The 15,579-nt window shown below is 37.6% G+C and overlaps 3 protein-coding genes across 3 annotated transcripts; 2 read left to right on the forward strand and 1 right to left on the reverse strand.

The window, feature by feature from the left end:
- The first annotated feature begins 148 nt into the window (after positions 1-148).
- Positions 149-11,067, forward strand: LOC21393073 (bromodomain and WD repeat-containing protein 3). The gene is made up of 24 exons (XM_024163538.1): positions 149-481; positions 1,177-1,555; positions 2,073-2,227; positions 2,654-2,893; positions 3,391-3,500; positions 3,615-3,692; positions 3,765-3,871; positions 4,179-4,273; positions 4,360-4,490; positions 4,605-4,708; positions 4,781-4,858; positions 5,007-5,085; positions 5,223-5,391; positions 5,684-5,754; positions 6,015-6,095; positions 6,187-6,257; positions 6,373-6,469; positions 6,570-6,629; positions 6,961-7,015; positions 7,104-7,489; positions 7,609-9,378; positions 9,493-10,047; positions 10,132-10,190; positions 10,601-11,067. Exons 2-24 carry the CDS (start codon positions 1,191-1,193, stop codon positions 10,806-10,808), a joined length of 5,124 nt encoding a protein of 1,707 aa, XP_024019306.1. The 5' UTR covers positions 149-481; positions 1,177-1,190; the 3' UTR covers positions 10,809-11,067.
- Positions 11,068-11,722: 655 nt separating this feature from the next.
- LOC21393074 (ribosomal RNA small subunit methyltransferase) lies at positions 11,723-13,666 on the forward strand. Its single transcript, XM_010088944.2, has 2 exons — positions 11,723-12,149; positions 12,794-13,666. Exons 1-2 carry the CDS (start codon positions 11,835-11,837, stop codon positions 13,544-13,546), a joined length of 1,068 nt encoding a protein of 355 aa, XP_010087246.1. The 5' UTR covers positions 11,723-11,834; the 3' UTR covers positions 13,547-13,666.
- Positions 13,667-13,728: 62 nt separating this feature from the next.
- LOC21393075 lies at positions 13,729-15,088 on the reverse strand. The gene is made up of 2 exons (XM_024163713.1): positions 14,994-15,088; positions 13,729-14,184 (listed from the first exon to the last, which is right to left on the reverse strand). The coding sequence occupies exon 2, from the start codon at positions 14,178-14,180 to the stop codon at positions 13,899-13,901; it is 282 nt and encodes a 93-aa protein (XP_024019481.1). The 5' UTR covers positions 14,181-14,184; positions 14,994-15,088; the 3' UTR covers positions 13,729-13,898.
- Between the last annotated feature and the right edge of the window lie 491 nt (positions 15,089-15,579).

Consider the following 15,579-nt stretch of genomic DNA (forward strand, 5'->3'; position numbering starts at 1 on the left):
ACAGAACTGTACGTGGAAGGGTACGGTTGTCATTTCACTAGCGGCGCCCCAATTATCAAAGCCTGGAGCGCTCGTATCCACTGCTTCGCCCTTTAATTATTCCCATTTCGAGTGAAATCAATCACATTATTCATTGCGTTTAGTTCTCTTTTACTTTTGTGATAAAATTTTCTCGTTATTAATACGTTTTTTTTTTTAAGAAAATATTTTGAGCCCACCATTTTGCAGCTTTCCTGTTCCTCTGTCAACCGAAAAAACCAAACTACGAGCTCTTTTAGAAATTGGAACAAAAAAAAAAAAATGATTTATTAAAATAAAATTGGTCGTTCGGACAAGCTCTCCCTCAAGCTCGGAAAACCCCCAAAACCCATATTCTTTCCCTTTTGAGGTTAATCCTGTTTTGTCCGAAATCTATTTTTTTTTGCATACGAGAAATGCAAAATCTGATCCTCTCTCTTATCCAAGCGGATTCTATGTAAAGGTAATTCTGAGGATTTTTTTTTTTTTTTGGGGACGAGTAATCTTCTTGTTGAATGCTTATTTTTGTTTTACTTTGAAATTAGATCTCGTGCTTTTCTCTATTCACTTGTGAAGTCTGGAATAGACATGCTACTTTTAACCTTCGGATTGGGCTGCTTTTGCCTCTTGTAACTGCATTATGGCCTCCCCCAATTTTTCAGTTTCAGTGTTTTTTTTTTTCTTTCGATTGCTTATTTATATGTATCTACTTATTCAAATACTTTGTTTGAATTGGTGATTAATGTCTAATTACAGTATTTTGGATTATATACCCCTTTTATCAATCCCAGGGCCAATATATATATATATATTTTTTTTTTTTTTAAGATTAATTTCTCCGTTTGATTTTGGTTCCACAACTCAAGTTCTCACAGACAGACACACACACACAAAACTCGAGTGCTGGTAACTGAAAACCTGAACTGGGTGAATCAAATGCGAACTATATTAGCCATATTGGTTTGTAATGATTATTTCAGTAATGGATTTATTATTATTTTTTTTCGATTTCATTGTGCTGTTTGTTATTGTGCCAAGAAAAAAAAAAAAAAAGTCAAGTTGAGGGTAACTTTTCTTTTGATTTTTCCATTTCATGATTTGATATTGTGCCTAAAGTGATTAGTTATATTGAACAAGTACATGTTTTTAATGTCTCAGGTTGCTCTAGAAACATGGATCCTTGGAAGTGCACATCCTCTGTTGGTGTGCCTTCCCTTGATAGGGCTACTTGTAAATTTCCCGGTAAGACGGCTGACAAGACTCAACTCAACGCTATTGAGAGAGCTAGTAGTCCTCACTCTGTCGAGACTGAAGTCCATGTCGACCTTAGAGAAGTTTACCTTTTGATTTTGCACTTTCTGTCTTCTGGGCCGTGCAAGAAGACTTTTTCACACTTCTTGGACGAGCTTATGGAACATCAGCTTCTGCCTAGAAGATATCACGCTTGGTTTTCAAGGAGCGGTGTATGTTGTGAGGACGATGATGATGGTGATGGTGATGTCTCTTTCCCGTTGACTTATGCTAACTTGGTGGAGAGGTATGCCTGTTTTTCGATTGTTCTAAGCTCAATGTGTTACAACATAAAGGCTTGCTTTTGTAAATTTTGTGGTTAGGAACATGTATTGTCCTAATATATTATTAAATACTGACAATTGACATAGTTTCATATTCAAAAAGGGTAGTTTTTTCATGGTAAGTATGATATTCATCTCCGTTCTCCAGATTGGGTAATTAGTAGAACAAGTAGATCTTTAAACAGTAAGGATATTAAGATTAAGTTGTGAAAAATACTAAACTAGCATCCCAAACTTTAAAATGGGTTGCATCTTACATAAGATCTGTATCTGGTCGTAACATGCAATGGCCTTTCAAAATATCTGTATCCTGGTTGAACTTGTTATTGTGTTTCTAGTGCACGCACTACTTCATAGAAGTGCTAGTTGGCACCACTTTGTCTGTTTTTCTTTTGATGTTTCTATGTGTTATGGTTGAGACTATTTGTATTTTTTCCCTGGATCTGAGTGACTACGAATTTGTTTTGTTTGATTTTTTAGGTATCCTCACATTGGGAAGGATCATTTGGTGAAGCTCTTGAAGCAACTGATAATGGTTGCAACCTCTCCTTCGCATGGCAAGGTTGGAAGATCTGCCCCTAACGCAGCTGATGTCCCTACATTACTGGGAACTGGTTCTTTTTCACTTCTAGAGCGTATGTGACAACTCAGAAATTTACCTTCATCTTATTGGTTGTTTAGTTGTTTTTCACCCTTTTTTTTTTTTGGGTTGAGAATTGTTGTTTTTCACTTTGAAGAATTTTCGCTTTTGGCAAGTCAAATTCTTCAAGTTGATTGTAGGTTTATATAATTTGTAGTTGCATTTGCTTTTCGAATACATGGATTTGACTAAAATTTTTCATATTAAATAATCATGTAGAAAGTTTTATAGGCTAGAGGGCTCACATCTTGGTGTAGCCTTTATACTACAATGGTATGATTTATTAGATTATCAAGTAGTGTGACATCTAATCTTAGCGCAATTTTCTTTTATTTTTCCACTTCTCTTGCTTTCCCCCACTCTAGATTGTAAATATTGTTTAAATACTTTTCTATGAACTTGTTGATTCTTGCTTACTCAGGTGATAGGAATGTGGAGAACAGACAAGATAAGCGCCTGCCAGCATACTTACATTGGCCTCACATGCAAGCCGGTCAAGTACGTGGCCTTGGTTTAAGGGAAGTTGGAGGAGGTTTTACAAAGCACCATCGTGCTCCATCTATTCGTTCTGCATGTTATGCCATTGCTAAACCATCAACTATCCTGCAAAAGATGCAAAACATAAAGAAGCTAAGAGGGCACCGAAATGCTGTTTATTGTGGTACTGTTGCCTTATCAACCAAACTTTCCATCAGTATTTTACTTTTCGAGAATCCATTTTTACAAGATCATGCTAAGTTATTGTTAATAAATGGGCACTGGGTAAGATCAGGGTATGCAGTTTGGGACACCGATAGTATTACTTCCAAGCCTTTTTGTGCGCTTAGTGTATGAGTTTATACCTCAATTACTGATGTATTTCTAAGTATTTGAACACCAATGCAACTATAAATGCTCTTACCAATTTTTGTTATTTGAAAAGTTTGTTGCGGTTTTTGTACTCTACAGTATGCATTTTCATGCTGCTGCCTTTGCTTCTATTCTCTATGTGTGTGCATGTGTGTTTTATTTGTTTATTTGTTGTTTTTTTATAGAACTTCCGGTGTTTACCTCAATATTTTTTGTTCTACTTGGGGCCTGGTGGTATAAAGCTAGGATTCTTAGAACTTCGATGAAGATTATGAAGTTCTCCCAAATGAATTTGCTTGTCTCTTGCAGCCATATTTGATCGGTCTGGGAGATATGTTATTACCGGTTCAGATGATCGTCTTGTCAAAATTTGGTCAATGGAAACCGCACTCTGCTTGGCCAGCTGCCGTGGGCATGAAGTAATTTCTGTCCATATCACCCTTGAAAACTTCTGATATTTTCTTTGATTTACAGTCTTTTCCTGTAAATGTAATATTTAATCTTTTTTTTTTTTTTTTGTCATGTTGTTAAAGGGTGATATCACTGACTTGGCTGTAAGTTCAAACAATGCAGTGGTGGCATCTGGTTCAAATGACTTTGTCATTCGAGTTGTACGTAACCATCACTCTACTAAGTCACTATCTTTCATAATTAAGACCACTAAATTGTTTCTCTTCCTACAGTGGCGCTTAGCAGATGGAATGCCGGTATCAGTTTTGCAGGGCCACACCGGAGCTGTTACTGCAATTGCATTCAGTCCCAGGCCTAATGCCGTATTCCAGCTTTTATCGTGAGACCCCATTATAGAGTTGCTATTTTCTGTTGTTGCTCCTGTTTGGTTGGTTGATCTGCTAAATATATATTTATATATTCAAATTTCCTTTCAGTACATGTCTGAATCAGTATTGTTCCCATAGTTTCATGTTGCAGTAGAATATTGCTTCACCTTCTGGCTCTTTACAAAAAGTCTTGACACCTGTGACGCAATATCTTATTTGATGTTGTCAAATTGTCGCCCGGCTGGCAATACTTGAAACTTTTATTTTATTTTATTTTATTTTTTCGGTTACTTACTCTTCTTCCTATGATATGTGTAGTTCATCAGACGATGGAACTTGTCGAATATGGGATGCTAGGTCCTCCCAGTGCAAACCAAGAATATACCAACCGAAACCTTCAGACGCTTTAAGTGGTCAGTTCATTGTCTTTACATTGTTTTTAAGGTTTTGCTGTTACTTTGGCTGATGTTCACTTCATCATCTATTATATTTGCCGCAGGAAAAAACAATGTTCCATCAAATAATGGACCGTCTACAAGCAATGCTTCACAAAGCCATCAAATACTTTGCTGTGCTTTCAATGCAGATGGAACTGTTTTTGTCACTGGTAGCTCTGACACGTTTGCAAGGGTGTGTTTACAAATTAGTTAATATGATCCCTGCTGGTTCTATTTTATTTTTGTTGTGTTAGTTTTTGTTATATGTCTCGTCGGATATTCTTACCTAAGACTTGGATACTTTTAGGTTTGGAGTACTTTAAAATCTAACACAGATGACCCAGAACAACCAATGCATGAAATGGATGTATTGTCTGGCCACGAGGATGATGTCAATTATGTGCAATTCAGGTTAGTCTATTTGATTATTAAAAACATGATCATTCACATAATTACATGACAATCTACTGCTTCCATATGCAGTGGCTGTGCCGTGGCTTCAAAATCTTCACTATTCGACTCTTTGAAGGAGGAGAATATTCCAAAATTCAAGAATTCCTGGTGCGTCAATGTCCTCCGCTTCTTCTTTATTCATATTTACCTTTTGATGTTCCTGCTATTTTGCTCATGTTGTATTTCATTATTGTTCCTGCTATATTGATCATGTTCTATTGCATTATTCTTAAATCTTACTGTTCTTACTTCTCAGGTTCTGTCACGATAATATAGTTACCTGTTCTCGAGATGGTAGTGCAATTATTTGGGTTCCAAGATCTCGTAGATCCCATGTGAGTTCTTAAAAGTCTAATATGTATACGATTAAACATACAGATATATGTTTGTGTTCAATGCATGATAAAAATATTCATTATAAAACAAGTTGGCCTTTCAAATTTATTCTATTGCATGTCACTTACCATTTCAGGGGAAAGTTGGACGTTGGACACGTGCATATCATCTAAAGGTTCCCCCTCCGCCACTGCCTCCTCAACCTTCTAGAGGAGGTCCACGTCAGAGATTTCTTCCGACTCCTCGTGGTGTTAACATGATTGTGTGGAGCCTGGATAATCGCTTTGTGCTTGCAGCTATTATGGGTAAAGACTTACTATAGTTTTTTCAGAAGGAAAAGATGTATTAATGCAGATTCTCGGCATACTTTTCTTATATGTTCAAAACAATGCCAATAGGCCAAATTGCTATACAGTCTAGCTTGGGCCGCATCATAATCCATTTACTTTTTTTCCATAGTCGGGAAAACGAGAAAGGGGAGGAAAAGAAGAATGAGAAAATTCATAGATTTTGTAGTCATTCTTGCTGAGAATAGTCTGTTTGTTTCTTAAACAGGATTTTATTTTCTTTTCTCAAATATGGTGCTTAATTATGCAGATTGTAGAATCTGTGTCTGGAATGCCGTTGATGGTAGCTTAGTGCATTCTTTGACTGGTCACACTGCATCTGTAAGTAGTTTCTTATTTACAAATTAAATCGGATGATACTATTTTGGAATTGGATTATGTATATGCTTGTTGTACTGTTAAATGAATTTAGGAAGGAAGTACTTTTGGGGAGTCATTCTTATTTCCCCTTTATGTATTCCTGTATATCATAATAGAACATGTCTTCGTGATGGTATTCTCTATCGCACTTTTTTTCTTTTCTTCTTTTTCAATTCTCTATGCTTCATTGGCTCATTGCTTCGCTGTTATATTCTCTACAGTCCTATGTTTTGGATGTCCATCCTTTCAATCCTCGGATAGCTATGAGTGCTGGGTATGATGGCCGAACAATAGTGTGGGATGTGAGTTTTTGGGTTTAGTGTTCTCCATTCTAGCTCATTGTTTTTCACATTCTTATTTTTCTAAGACGCTCATGGCATTTTCTGTTTCTAGATATGGGAGGGCACGCCTATTCGGATATACCAAATAGGGGATTTTAAGTTGGTTGATGGAAAGTTTTCTGCGTAAGCTCTCTTTCCCCCCCTTTTCTCGTCTTTTTTGTTACAATAATCTGCTATTTTAATTTCTATTTTTTTCCCTTACTCATAAGGGATTGATAATCTCAAGTGTATATTATAGGGATGGGACTTCAATTGTACTTTCCGATGATGTTGGCCAAATATACTTGATAAATACAGGACAAGGCGAATCTCAAAAAGATTCTAAATATGATCAGGTATCATAATTTTCTTATACGTCCACTGCTCGAAACTCTATTGTTTCAATTAATTATTTCTTCCCATTGATCCATGACGATTATCTTGATCCTTAAACAGTTCTTTCTTGGGGATTATCGCCCGGTCATAAGAGATACTTCTGGCAATGTTCTTGATCAGGTTAGTTGTGTATTCATGTTCGCTCGTTAGTACATTGTTTGGTTGTGAACTATAACTTCAAGTATGCAGTTAGTATTAAGTTATTAAGGAGGTGATTTGTAAATTATGTGTGTAAGGTCCAGCTATTAGTAATTCTATAGTTAGGACTTGCTTTCAATTTCAGAAAATTTCTTAACTATGTTTAGACATATTTCAATACTTGTAGTTTAATTTTGTAGTAAAAAGTTTTTAAATGTTGCTTCGGCATTTATCCAATGCGTTTATGTTAGATAGTCTTTTTAAATTACATATATTTTATATGCTGAGTCGAAGTGCATTACATCTGGAGCAGGAGACCCAACTTCTCGTCTATCAAAGGAACATTCAAGACCCAGTTTGTGATTCAAGTAACCTCCTGGGTTCTACCCATCTAAAACATACAATTCTTACCTGCTCAATATGTCTGTCTTATGATCTATTGATGTAAATTGATAGGTATGATGCCATATCCAGAACCTTATCAGACTTTGTTCCAGCAGCGCCGACTTGGCGCACTGGGTATCGAGTGGCGACCTTCCACCATGAGACTTGCCATTGGCCCGGAAATCAGCTTGGGCCTGGATTATCATATGCCTCCTTTGCCTGATTTAGATAGAATTATTGAGCCCCTACCAGAATTTATTGATGCCATGCTTTGGGAGCCTGAAAATGAAGTTTTGAGTGAAGATAGCGATTCTGAGTACAACGTAACTGAGGAAAATTCCAGTGAAGGTGAGAAGGAAAGTATTTCTAGCTCTTCTAATGATTCAGAATTTGATGATGGCAGAGCTGGGCATGATCATAAAGACGGCCTTCGAAGATCAAGAAGGAAACAACACAAGGTCAAAGTTCATGTCCTATTTTACTGGTTTCTGTTCTTGCTTCCCTCCACCCACCCTTTGTTTTTGAGGAATCCATTATGTTTTATTAACTACTTGGATCTGTTGTTCTTGTAATTCAGATTGATTTAATGACTTCATCTGGGAGGCGTGTCAAGAAAAGGATTTTGGATGAATCTGCCAGTACACTACCTGGGAGTTCCAAAAATAAGAAATCAAAAATTGGCCGTAAAGGTTCGAAGAAAAAGTCTTCTAAAGCAAAGACGTCAAGACCCCAACGGCTTGCAGCATGCAATGCCCGAAATATGCTTTCCCAAATTAGTGGAACGTCTTCAGAGGGAGAGGACCAAGATGACTCGGACTTTGATTCATCAGACAGCGACTTGGGGACACGGGATTTGAACATCCAAAACAAAAATGAATCTGATTGGAACTTACAGAATATGCATCAGGATGTTCCTAGAGACGAAGAACCATCTTCAAAAGAGTTAGAGGAAATGACCAAGCCTTCTCCAATCTCTAAATCTCAATCAAACATAAAAAACAAGCCGAGATTGCTGTTAAAGTTTTCGCTTCGTGATTTGAAGAAGCAAGTGCCTCCGGAGGAATCAAAACACAAATGTGACAATCAAAATGATTTAGCACATCCATCTTCTGCACCTCAAGAGATCACTCAAGAGATGAGGAATCATGTAATCTCTACGGGGCCATCCTCAACGTTGGAGGGGGCAACCACCGATGTGGAGCTATCCCAAGACAATCATGAAAATGCAGATATGGGGAAACCTGAAAGTCTTGAGCCTCATTTGGAGGGATCAATGGGTGATAAGGAGAACGAGATTAGGTGGGGAGAGGTCAAGATACGCACATCCAGACATTCAAGATCTGGAGATATCCTACTACTAGATGCATCCAGTGGATTGGATGCTAGTGCTGATGATCATATGGAAAAGAGGAATTCTGTGAATGAGAATGTTACGCCTGAAAGCATGAAGGGAAGACCTTGCGCTAGTTTAAGCATCCAAAAGCATGGAAGTGTCTCGCTTTGCAAAGATGAGGAACAATTCGAAACGAATGCATCGGAGAATCTCAATACTGACAAAGGGCTTGTTGAGTCATCTCTTGTGGTAGAGGACAAAGTGAAATTTGGTGTTGCTGCTGCCACGTTTAATGAGAATCTTGACAAGGGATGTGAACGCCCATCGACGTATGATAAGTATACGGATGATGCATCGGAAACAAGTGGGTTTGCTCGGTCGAATCACTATCATGAACAGGAAAATGCTCCCCATAACCCAACGAAGATTAAAATTAAGACGAAGACGAGGATCTTAGCTGATCCTAGAAACCCGTCAAAACTAAAATTTGTTGCGGCTGCAAAAGAACTAGCTAGTCCAGGAGATAACTTTACCCATGTGGAGGACGATCCAATTACCCAAGTAGCAAAAGCTACTGGAGATAGATCAAACTCTTTGCATTTATCGTTCAAGTTGAAGACTGATTTGGATGGTTGTGACGGTGATTTGGAAGAAGATACTTCAAACACCGATGTCCACCATGATTCAGTGATTGGTTTTCCTGAAACTGCTACTGATGTAGTACGCAGAACAAGATCCTTCAACATGAAGGCCTGTTCAAGAGGAAATCATCAAACAGTGGGGACATCAAAAGTTGCAGAAGAGTGCTCAAGGAAAGAGCATAATCAACTTGATCGAAGATCAAGGTCCTCTAGAAATCACCGGGCTTTATATAATACTTATGACCGAGGTTCATCAGCCCAAAGGATGTCAAATTATCCTGTTGGAAAACTATCGTGGCTAATGTTGTCAGAGTATGAGGATGGTTATCGATATATTCCTCAGCTTGGTGATGACGTCGTATATTTGAGACAGGTGATTTAATAGTGTATTTATCTTGCTTTCTTATCCTATTATAATCTTCTGAAGTTTAGTTTTTGATAATTTGCTTCTAATAGTATGATTTTACATTTGTTTGACTAAATTTAGGGTCACCAAGAGTTTGCAGAGTCGTGCAGCTCACGCGAATGTCCTCCGAGATTGCTTAAGGGAAACCTGAATGCCGTGGAGATTTGCAAGGTTGAGAGTCTTGACTATACATGGGTAGCAGGTTCTGGGGAGAGCTGCTGTAAAATTAAGCTCAAATTCATGGATCCTTCTTCCAATGTGTTAGGAAAATCATTCACATTGACGCTGCCTGAGCTGCGAGACTTCTCTGATTTTGTTGTTGAGAAGACATTGTACGATGCTGCAATTAAAAGGAAGTGGACTACTAGGGATAAATGCATGGTTTGGTGGAGGAACGAGAACGGGGAAGGTGGTAAGTGGTGGGATGGGCGAATTGTTGCATCCCAAGCCAGATCACAGGACTTTCCGGACAGCCCCTGGTTACGATATCAAGTTCGGTACAAGGACGATTCCACTGAAGATCAGTGTCATTGTCCTTGGGAACTGCATGATGAACGGATACTATGGGAGCGTCCTCATATCGATTCTGAAAGCAGAGATAATTTGCTGCATTATTTCTCGAAGCTGGAGGATAAGGTATTATTACTGGGGAAGGCATAATTATGAATACCGGATGGTATTATCTCAAAGATTTAACTAATTTCATTGCTTTTATTGCAGGACTACAGAACGATCCAACAAATGAATCAAGCTGTTCAGAAGACAGATTTCTGCAACAGGTACACATTTGAAAACATTTTTTTGAAGAAACCTATCAAGTAACTGCTAATGTCAATACATTATTTAGGTCCCTAACCCAGGTGTTCCCTGGAAAAACAGGATGCTCGATTGCCGTAGATGCTATCGTGTTGTTTTATCATATTATTTATTATAGTGTGAAGTCAAATATGTTTGAAGTACCTGCAATTCTAGACCATCATATGTACATTTTTTTTTTTTTTTTTTTTTTGCTCTGAATTCTAGACCATCATATCACATAATTAAAAAAATGTGAAAAACAATACTGCAAATGTTTCATGAGAAGCTGACTGTCAAATGTAGTGCAGTACTAGTAGTAGTAGCATATGTTTTCGTATCTCCATGTTTTAGAATATTGTTATAATAATGGGTATGTGCGGAATTGTTGTAGGTTTGCAGTTCCGTTGTACCCCGAACTGATCAAGGCAAGGTTGAGGAATAACTACTATAGGAGCTTGGAAGCAGTCAAGAATGACATGAGAGTGATGCTTTCAAACGCGGAATCTTACTTCGTGAGGAAAGAATTACAAGCCAAGATCGGACACGTGTCGGATTGGCTGACAAGGAAACTTTCAAGGTTATTAGAGAAAATGGATTGAGTTTGTTATATGGTGAGGAGGAGGAGGCTTTTTCCCTTTAGGATTTGCGGAAACTCAGAGTAAAAATTCACAAATGTAGATGATATTTCTAAGGTCCTGGTTTTGTAGGGAAAGGGAGATAGTACAAGGGAATGGGAAAGGAAGGATTTTAGCTAATTGCTTCTTGTTCCTGATTAATCTCACCGTGTAAAGAAAATTCATTTCAAAGATATTTTACCAATTTGTCCACATAGTGAATTCATATTACAATTGGAGTACATTTCAAGGCAGTGGAACCCATTTTTTCCCCCTGTTTTACCCTTCTTTACGGGAAAAAGGAAAATGAAATGACACTTGCAAGTTTAAACTCCTATGGGAGAGTTTCTGTTTCAGACAAATGTTAAGGTCAATTCAAGCCGTTCAATCAAACTTGACCTTTTTAGTTTTTTTTTTTTTATTTTTTTTATTTTTTTGTCGAAATAACAATCAGATATAATCTTTAAGCTTTTTTTTTTCGGGGTTATTTATGCTGGGTTTTTATACGCTTTCCGTTTAATCCGCTGTAAGATGCACTAATAAAGAAACTAGCTCAATAGAGTCATTTCAACAACCACCAAAATAATATGAAAAAAAAAAAGGGAAGGATGATTGACATTACCGGGTCACAAATGGAAGAACCGCCCCGTAGAGTTCTTAAAGAATCCCGATCCGTTTACTGCGGTCCGGCCCATATGTATCATTAACTAAATACTTTCTTTTTTTTTTTTTCTTTTCTCTGAAGTCTGAACTATCAATCACTAAACCCTAACATCCAAACACAATCACTCGTAACTCTCTCTCTCTCTCGAAGAACCGACCCGTAGAGTTCTTAAAGAATCCCGATCCGTTTACTGCGGTCCGGCCCATATGTATCATTAACTAAATACTTTCTTTTTTTTTTCTTTTCTCTGAAGTCTGAACTATCAATCACTAAACCCTAACATCCAAACACAATCACTCGTAACTCTCTCTCTCTCTCTCTCTCTGCAGTTCCAATTGGGAGCAACAATGGCGGGCGGAAAGGCGAGGAAAGAGAAACCGAAGCCGAACGCAGCAGCGCACGCTCCGTACCAAGGAGGCATATCCTTCCACAAGTCGAAGGGACAGCACATTCTCAAGAACCCTCAGCTCGTCGACTCCATCGTCCAGAAAGCCGGCATCAAGACTACCGACACCATCCTCGAGATCGGTCCTGGTACCGGAAACCTTACGAAGAAGCTTCTAGAAGCCGGCAAGGCGGTCATCGCCGTCGAGGTCGACCCTCGTATGGTCCTCGAGTTGCAGCGGCGCTTCCAGGGCACTCCTCTCTCCAATCGGTTGAAGGTATTTCTTTATTTCTAAATCTCCAATCTTTTCTTTTTTTCCATTGCGTCGCGTTTTTTGTTTCAATATCCGCAGAATTTGTTGTTGTGTATTGGATTCCGGTTAATCCTATATTGCGATTGAGGTTTTCTTCGTTTTGAATCGTAATTTTGATGTTATTATTAATTGAATTGCATATATTTAGCCTTTCCTTCTTGAATTGACTAAAGAAAAATACTTAATTGAATTGTTGACTACGGATAACTTTGTATCATTAGGCCATCTGAGATGCAACATATTGCACATGTTGATATATTGTTTTATTTTGTGCTTTGATGAATATTCTATGTTAAATGCTAATCTACTCCTTTTCATAAAGTTTTAAGCTTTGGAACTTGGGAAAGCTGTAGTTTTCAAGTGAAAAATCAACATATTGATAAGCAACCAAGCTATGAAATTTGACATATGATGCCACATTTGGTGCCTAGTAGTATAATATTTGTAAATTTGATATTAAATATAGCATTATTGAAGAATGAATTTGGTATTGCATTAGAGATTGTTGTCTTCTTTGTGTATAATTACTAAGCTTTTTATAGAATTTTATGCATTTTACCTGCCCATTGCCTAAGGTTGGTCGTAACCGAGAATCCATGTATTTGTAGGTTATCAAAGGAGATGTGCTGAAAACTGACCTTCCCTATTTCGATATATGTGTGGCAAACATTCCTTATCAAATCTCGTCACCACTTACCTTCAAGTTGCTAAACCACCAGCCTTCCTTCAGGTGTGCCATCATCATGTTCCAGAGGGAATTCGCAATGAGACTGGTGGCCCAGCCTGGGGACAAGGTCTACTGCCGTCTTACTGTGAACACCCAACTGCTTGCCCGAGTCTCGCACCTCCTTAAAGTCGGAAAGAATAACTTCCGCTCTCCCCCGAAAGTGGATTCCTCTGTGGTTCGAATTGAGCCAAGGAAACCCCGGATTGAAGTGAAGCAAAAAGAGTGGGATGGATTTCTCCGGATATGCTTCAACCGTAAGAACAAGACTCTTGGTTCAATCTTTAGGCAGAAGAGTGTCGTTACTTTACTGGAGAAGAACTACAAGACAGTACAGGCACTGAAGCTCTCAGGACAAGGTTTGATGGAGGATAATGATAATAAGATGGACTTTTCAAGACTCGGGGACAACAATGAAGACCTAAATATGGATGTGGATGATGATGATGATGGAGCAGAAGAAGAAATGGAAGTGGAGGATGGTGATGTAGAAGGGGAGCCATCTGAATTCAAAGACAAGGTTTTGGCCGTGTTGAAGGAGGGCGATTTTGAAGAGAAGAGATCGTCCAAGCTCACCCTACAGGAATTCTTGTATCTGCTTTCTTTGTTCAACAAGGCTGGCATACACTTCTCCTGATTTTGCATCATGCGCCCAATTTTGTTCGCTCAGTTAGCGTTTTTTGTTGTCTCTTTCTTTATTTATTTGTTTCAACAATGTTGTAAAAGTTATTATTATAGAATGCGTTTGCAATAGTAAGCCATAATGAGTTTCCCAATACCAAATGCTAATTTGTTGTGAATTTCAAAGGGGTTAATCGATTTTTTGCTGCCTAATAAGTCTGCTAATTGGTATTTCGTAGTCTCTGAAAAAACAAAAAACAGAAGAAAACAATCCCGTAAACAAGTCTTGTTTGAAACAGTTCTGCTAAGCAAAAAAGAACTTTTAGTAAACAACTTATGGGGTCTAAATCCAATCATCCAAAAGAGAATCAGTTTATTTTCGTCTTCTTAGACTTGGCTTGAGGCTTCTCAATGATTTCATCATCGTCCCCTGAGGAGCTTTCTTCGAGTGGTTCATCAGGAACATCATTGGGAACATTATATTTGGTGATGTAGTCCTTCAGTATGGCCATGCTTTCCTCTTTCACAGAAGCCAGCTGCTCGGAAAGTGTTCCTTTGTTCGCATTGGCTGAATATGTTTCTGTCCCAAGTGAAAATGTGACTTGAACCTGAGGCTGAGGAGGAACTGCCTCTTGCACTTGAGCCTCCATAATGCTGCAGCATAATCAACCCACCACCCCACAATTAGACTTTTACTTAATAATATTGGTAACTGAATTAACCCAATTAGGTTAACCTCTTGTTTTATATTAGGTCTGTAATTCTACATGAGGTTTTGTACATCCTGAAGAAATAAACATCAAACCAACAGAAAAACAAGCCAAACGTGAGTTTTGAAAAATTTGAACTTACATAATTGAGGATAAAGTGGCTGTGTTTTTCAACTGTGATTCTATCTAAACTTTTTCTTTATTATTTTATTGAGTAAGCTTTCATGATTCTATCTAAACTTTACCTATCAAAAGGCACGCCTTCATTAATAGCACAACTATGTAAATGGTGATCAACATCTTATACAGAAAAAGATATAGATCTCCAAAAGAGAAAAATAATATTGCCTTGCCACTGGAATTTTGATTAATCTCACTTAAACCCTCTATGTAAGAATTTCTGTCAAAAACAGACATAAAACCCAGACACAAGTTTCTAATCCACTCCTTTCTCCAAACCAATTCTTCATAATTACAAATCCACGCTCTGAAAGAAAAAAAAATTAAACTTTCCCAACCCCAAATCGATCAACTACTTTAGTTTTAAAAAGCAAAAAGACAATCTTAATCCTTTCAATTCTCCAAAAAGTTGAAGAGCCGTGTTAAGTGAAACTAAAAACCACAAATGACATAAAATACAGGCACCGGTTTCGGTTTTTGGGTTGATTTTACCCACCCAAAAAATGACTGAGAAATACTAATATAAAAAAAAAAACAAAAAAAAAAACAGAGATTCTTGAGAAAGTAACTGACCGATTGAGATATTCGCGTGATGTGCTAGGTTTGCTTGCTGGCGCTCCTCCAGTCGCAGGGGAGTCTTTGCACGAAACTGATGAATGAGTCTGGCCGTCTGGGCAAGCAGGTCTTTTTAGTGTTTTAACTGTTAGGAGAAACGGTATGTCGTTGAAATCCAATGACAGCAAATTCTGAAATGAGAACGACGTGTCGTTTTCCGTACAAAAAGAAAGGCTGGCGTTTTTTTCATTCCTAAACGGTTGTAAATTGAACCGGTCATCTTAACAAACTGTAGAACCAAAAACTACAGAATTGGATGTAAATTTATTTATTTATTATTATTATTTTGTATATTATGTTTTTGGATCAGATGCGCTTGAAAATAATTTTGTAGTTCTTTTTCCCTTCAACTTACTTAAAAAAAATTATATTTTTTTAGTTTTTTAAATACTAAAAAAAAAATTGTGATAGAAAGAAATTAGTTTGTACTCTCGAATTAGTTATACTTAGGTATCGTTCATTTTACCGATTCGAATTTTTAATTTTAAATTTTTACAGTTAAAAGTTTTCAGAAAATGTCACATCTAACTTTTTCTGCTACAGT

The sequence above is a fragment of the Morus notabilis genome, unplaced genomic scaffold, assembly GCF_000414095.1.
Source record: "Morus notabilis unplaced genomic scaffold, ASM41409v2 Scaffold793, whole genome shotgun sequence".
NCBI classification, from domain to species: Eukaryota; Viridiplantae; Streptophyta; class Magnoliopsida; order Rosales; family Moraceae; genus Morus; species Morus notabilis.

Bases quoted from the DNA above. Each gene is read 5' to 3' on its own strand.
- LOC21393075 (XM_024163713.1), bottom strand. From the start codon at position 14,180: ATGGAGGCTCAAGTGCAAGAGGCAGTTCCTCCTCAGCCTCAGGTTCAA.
- LOC21393074 (XM_010088944.2), top strand. From the start codon at position 11,835: ATGGCGGGCGGAAAGGCGAGGAAAGAGAAACCGAAGCCGAACGCAGCA. The intron at 12,150-12,793 runs GTATTTCTTTAT...ATGTATTTGTAG, and splicing joins CTCTCTCCAATCGGTTGAAG to GTTATCAAAGGAGATGTGCT.
- LOC21393073 (XM_024163538.1), top strand. From the start codon at position 1,191: ATGGATCCTTGGAAGTGCACATCCTCTGTTGGTGTGCCTTCCCTTGAT. The intron at 5,086-5,222 runs GTGAGTTCTTAA...TTACCATTTCAG, and splicing joins CAAGATCTCGTAGATCCCAT to GGGAAAGTTGGACGTTGGAC. The intron at 6,470-6,569 runs GTATCATAATTT...ATCCTTAAACAG, and splicing joins AAGATTCTAAATATGATCAG to TTCTTTCTTGGGGATTATCG.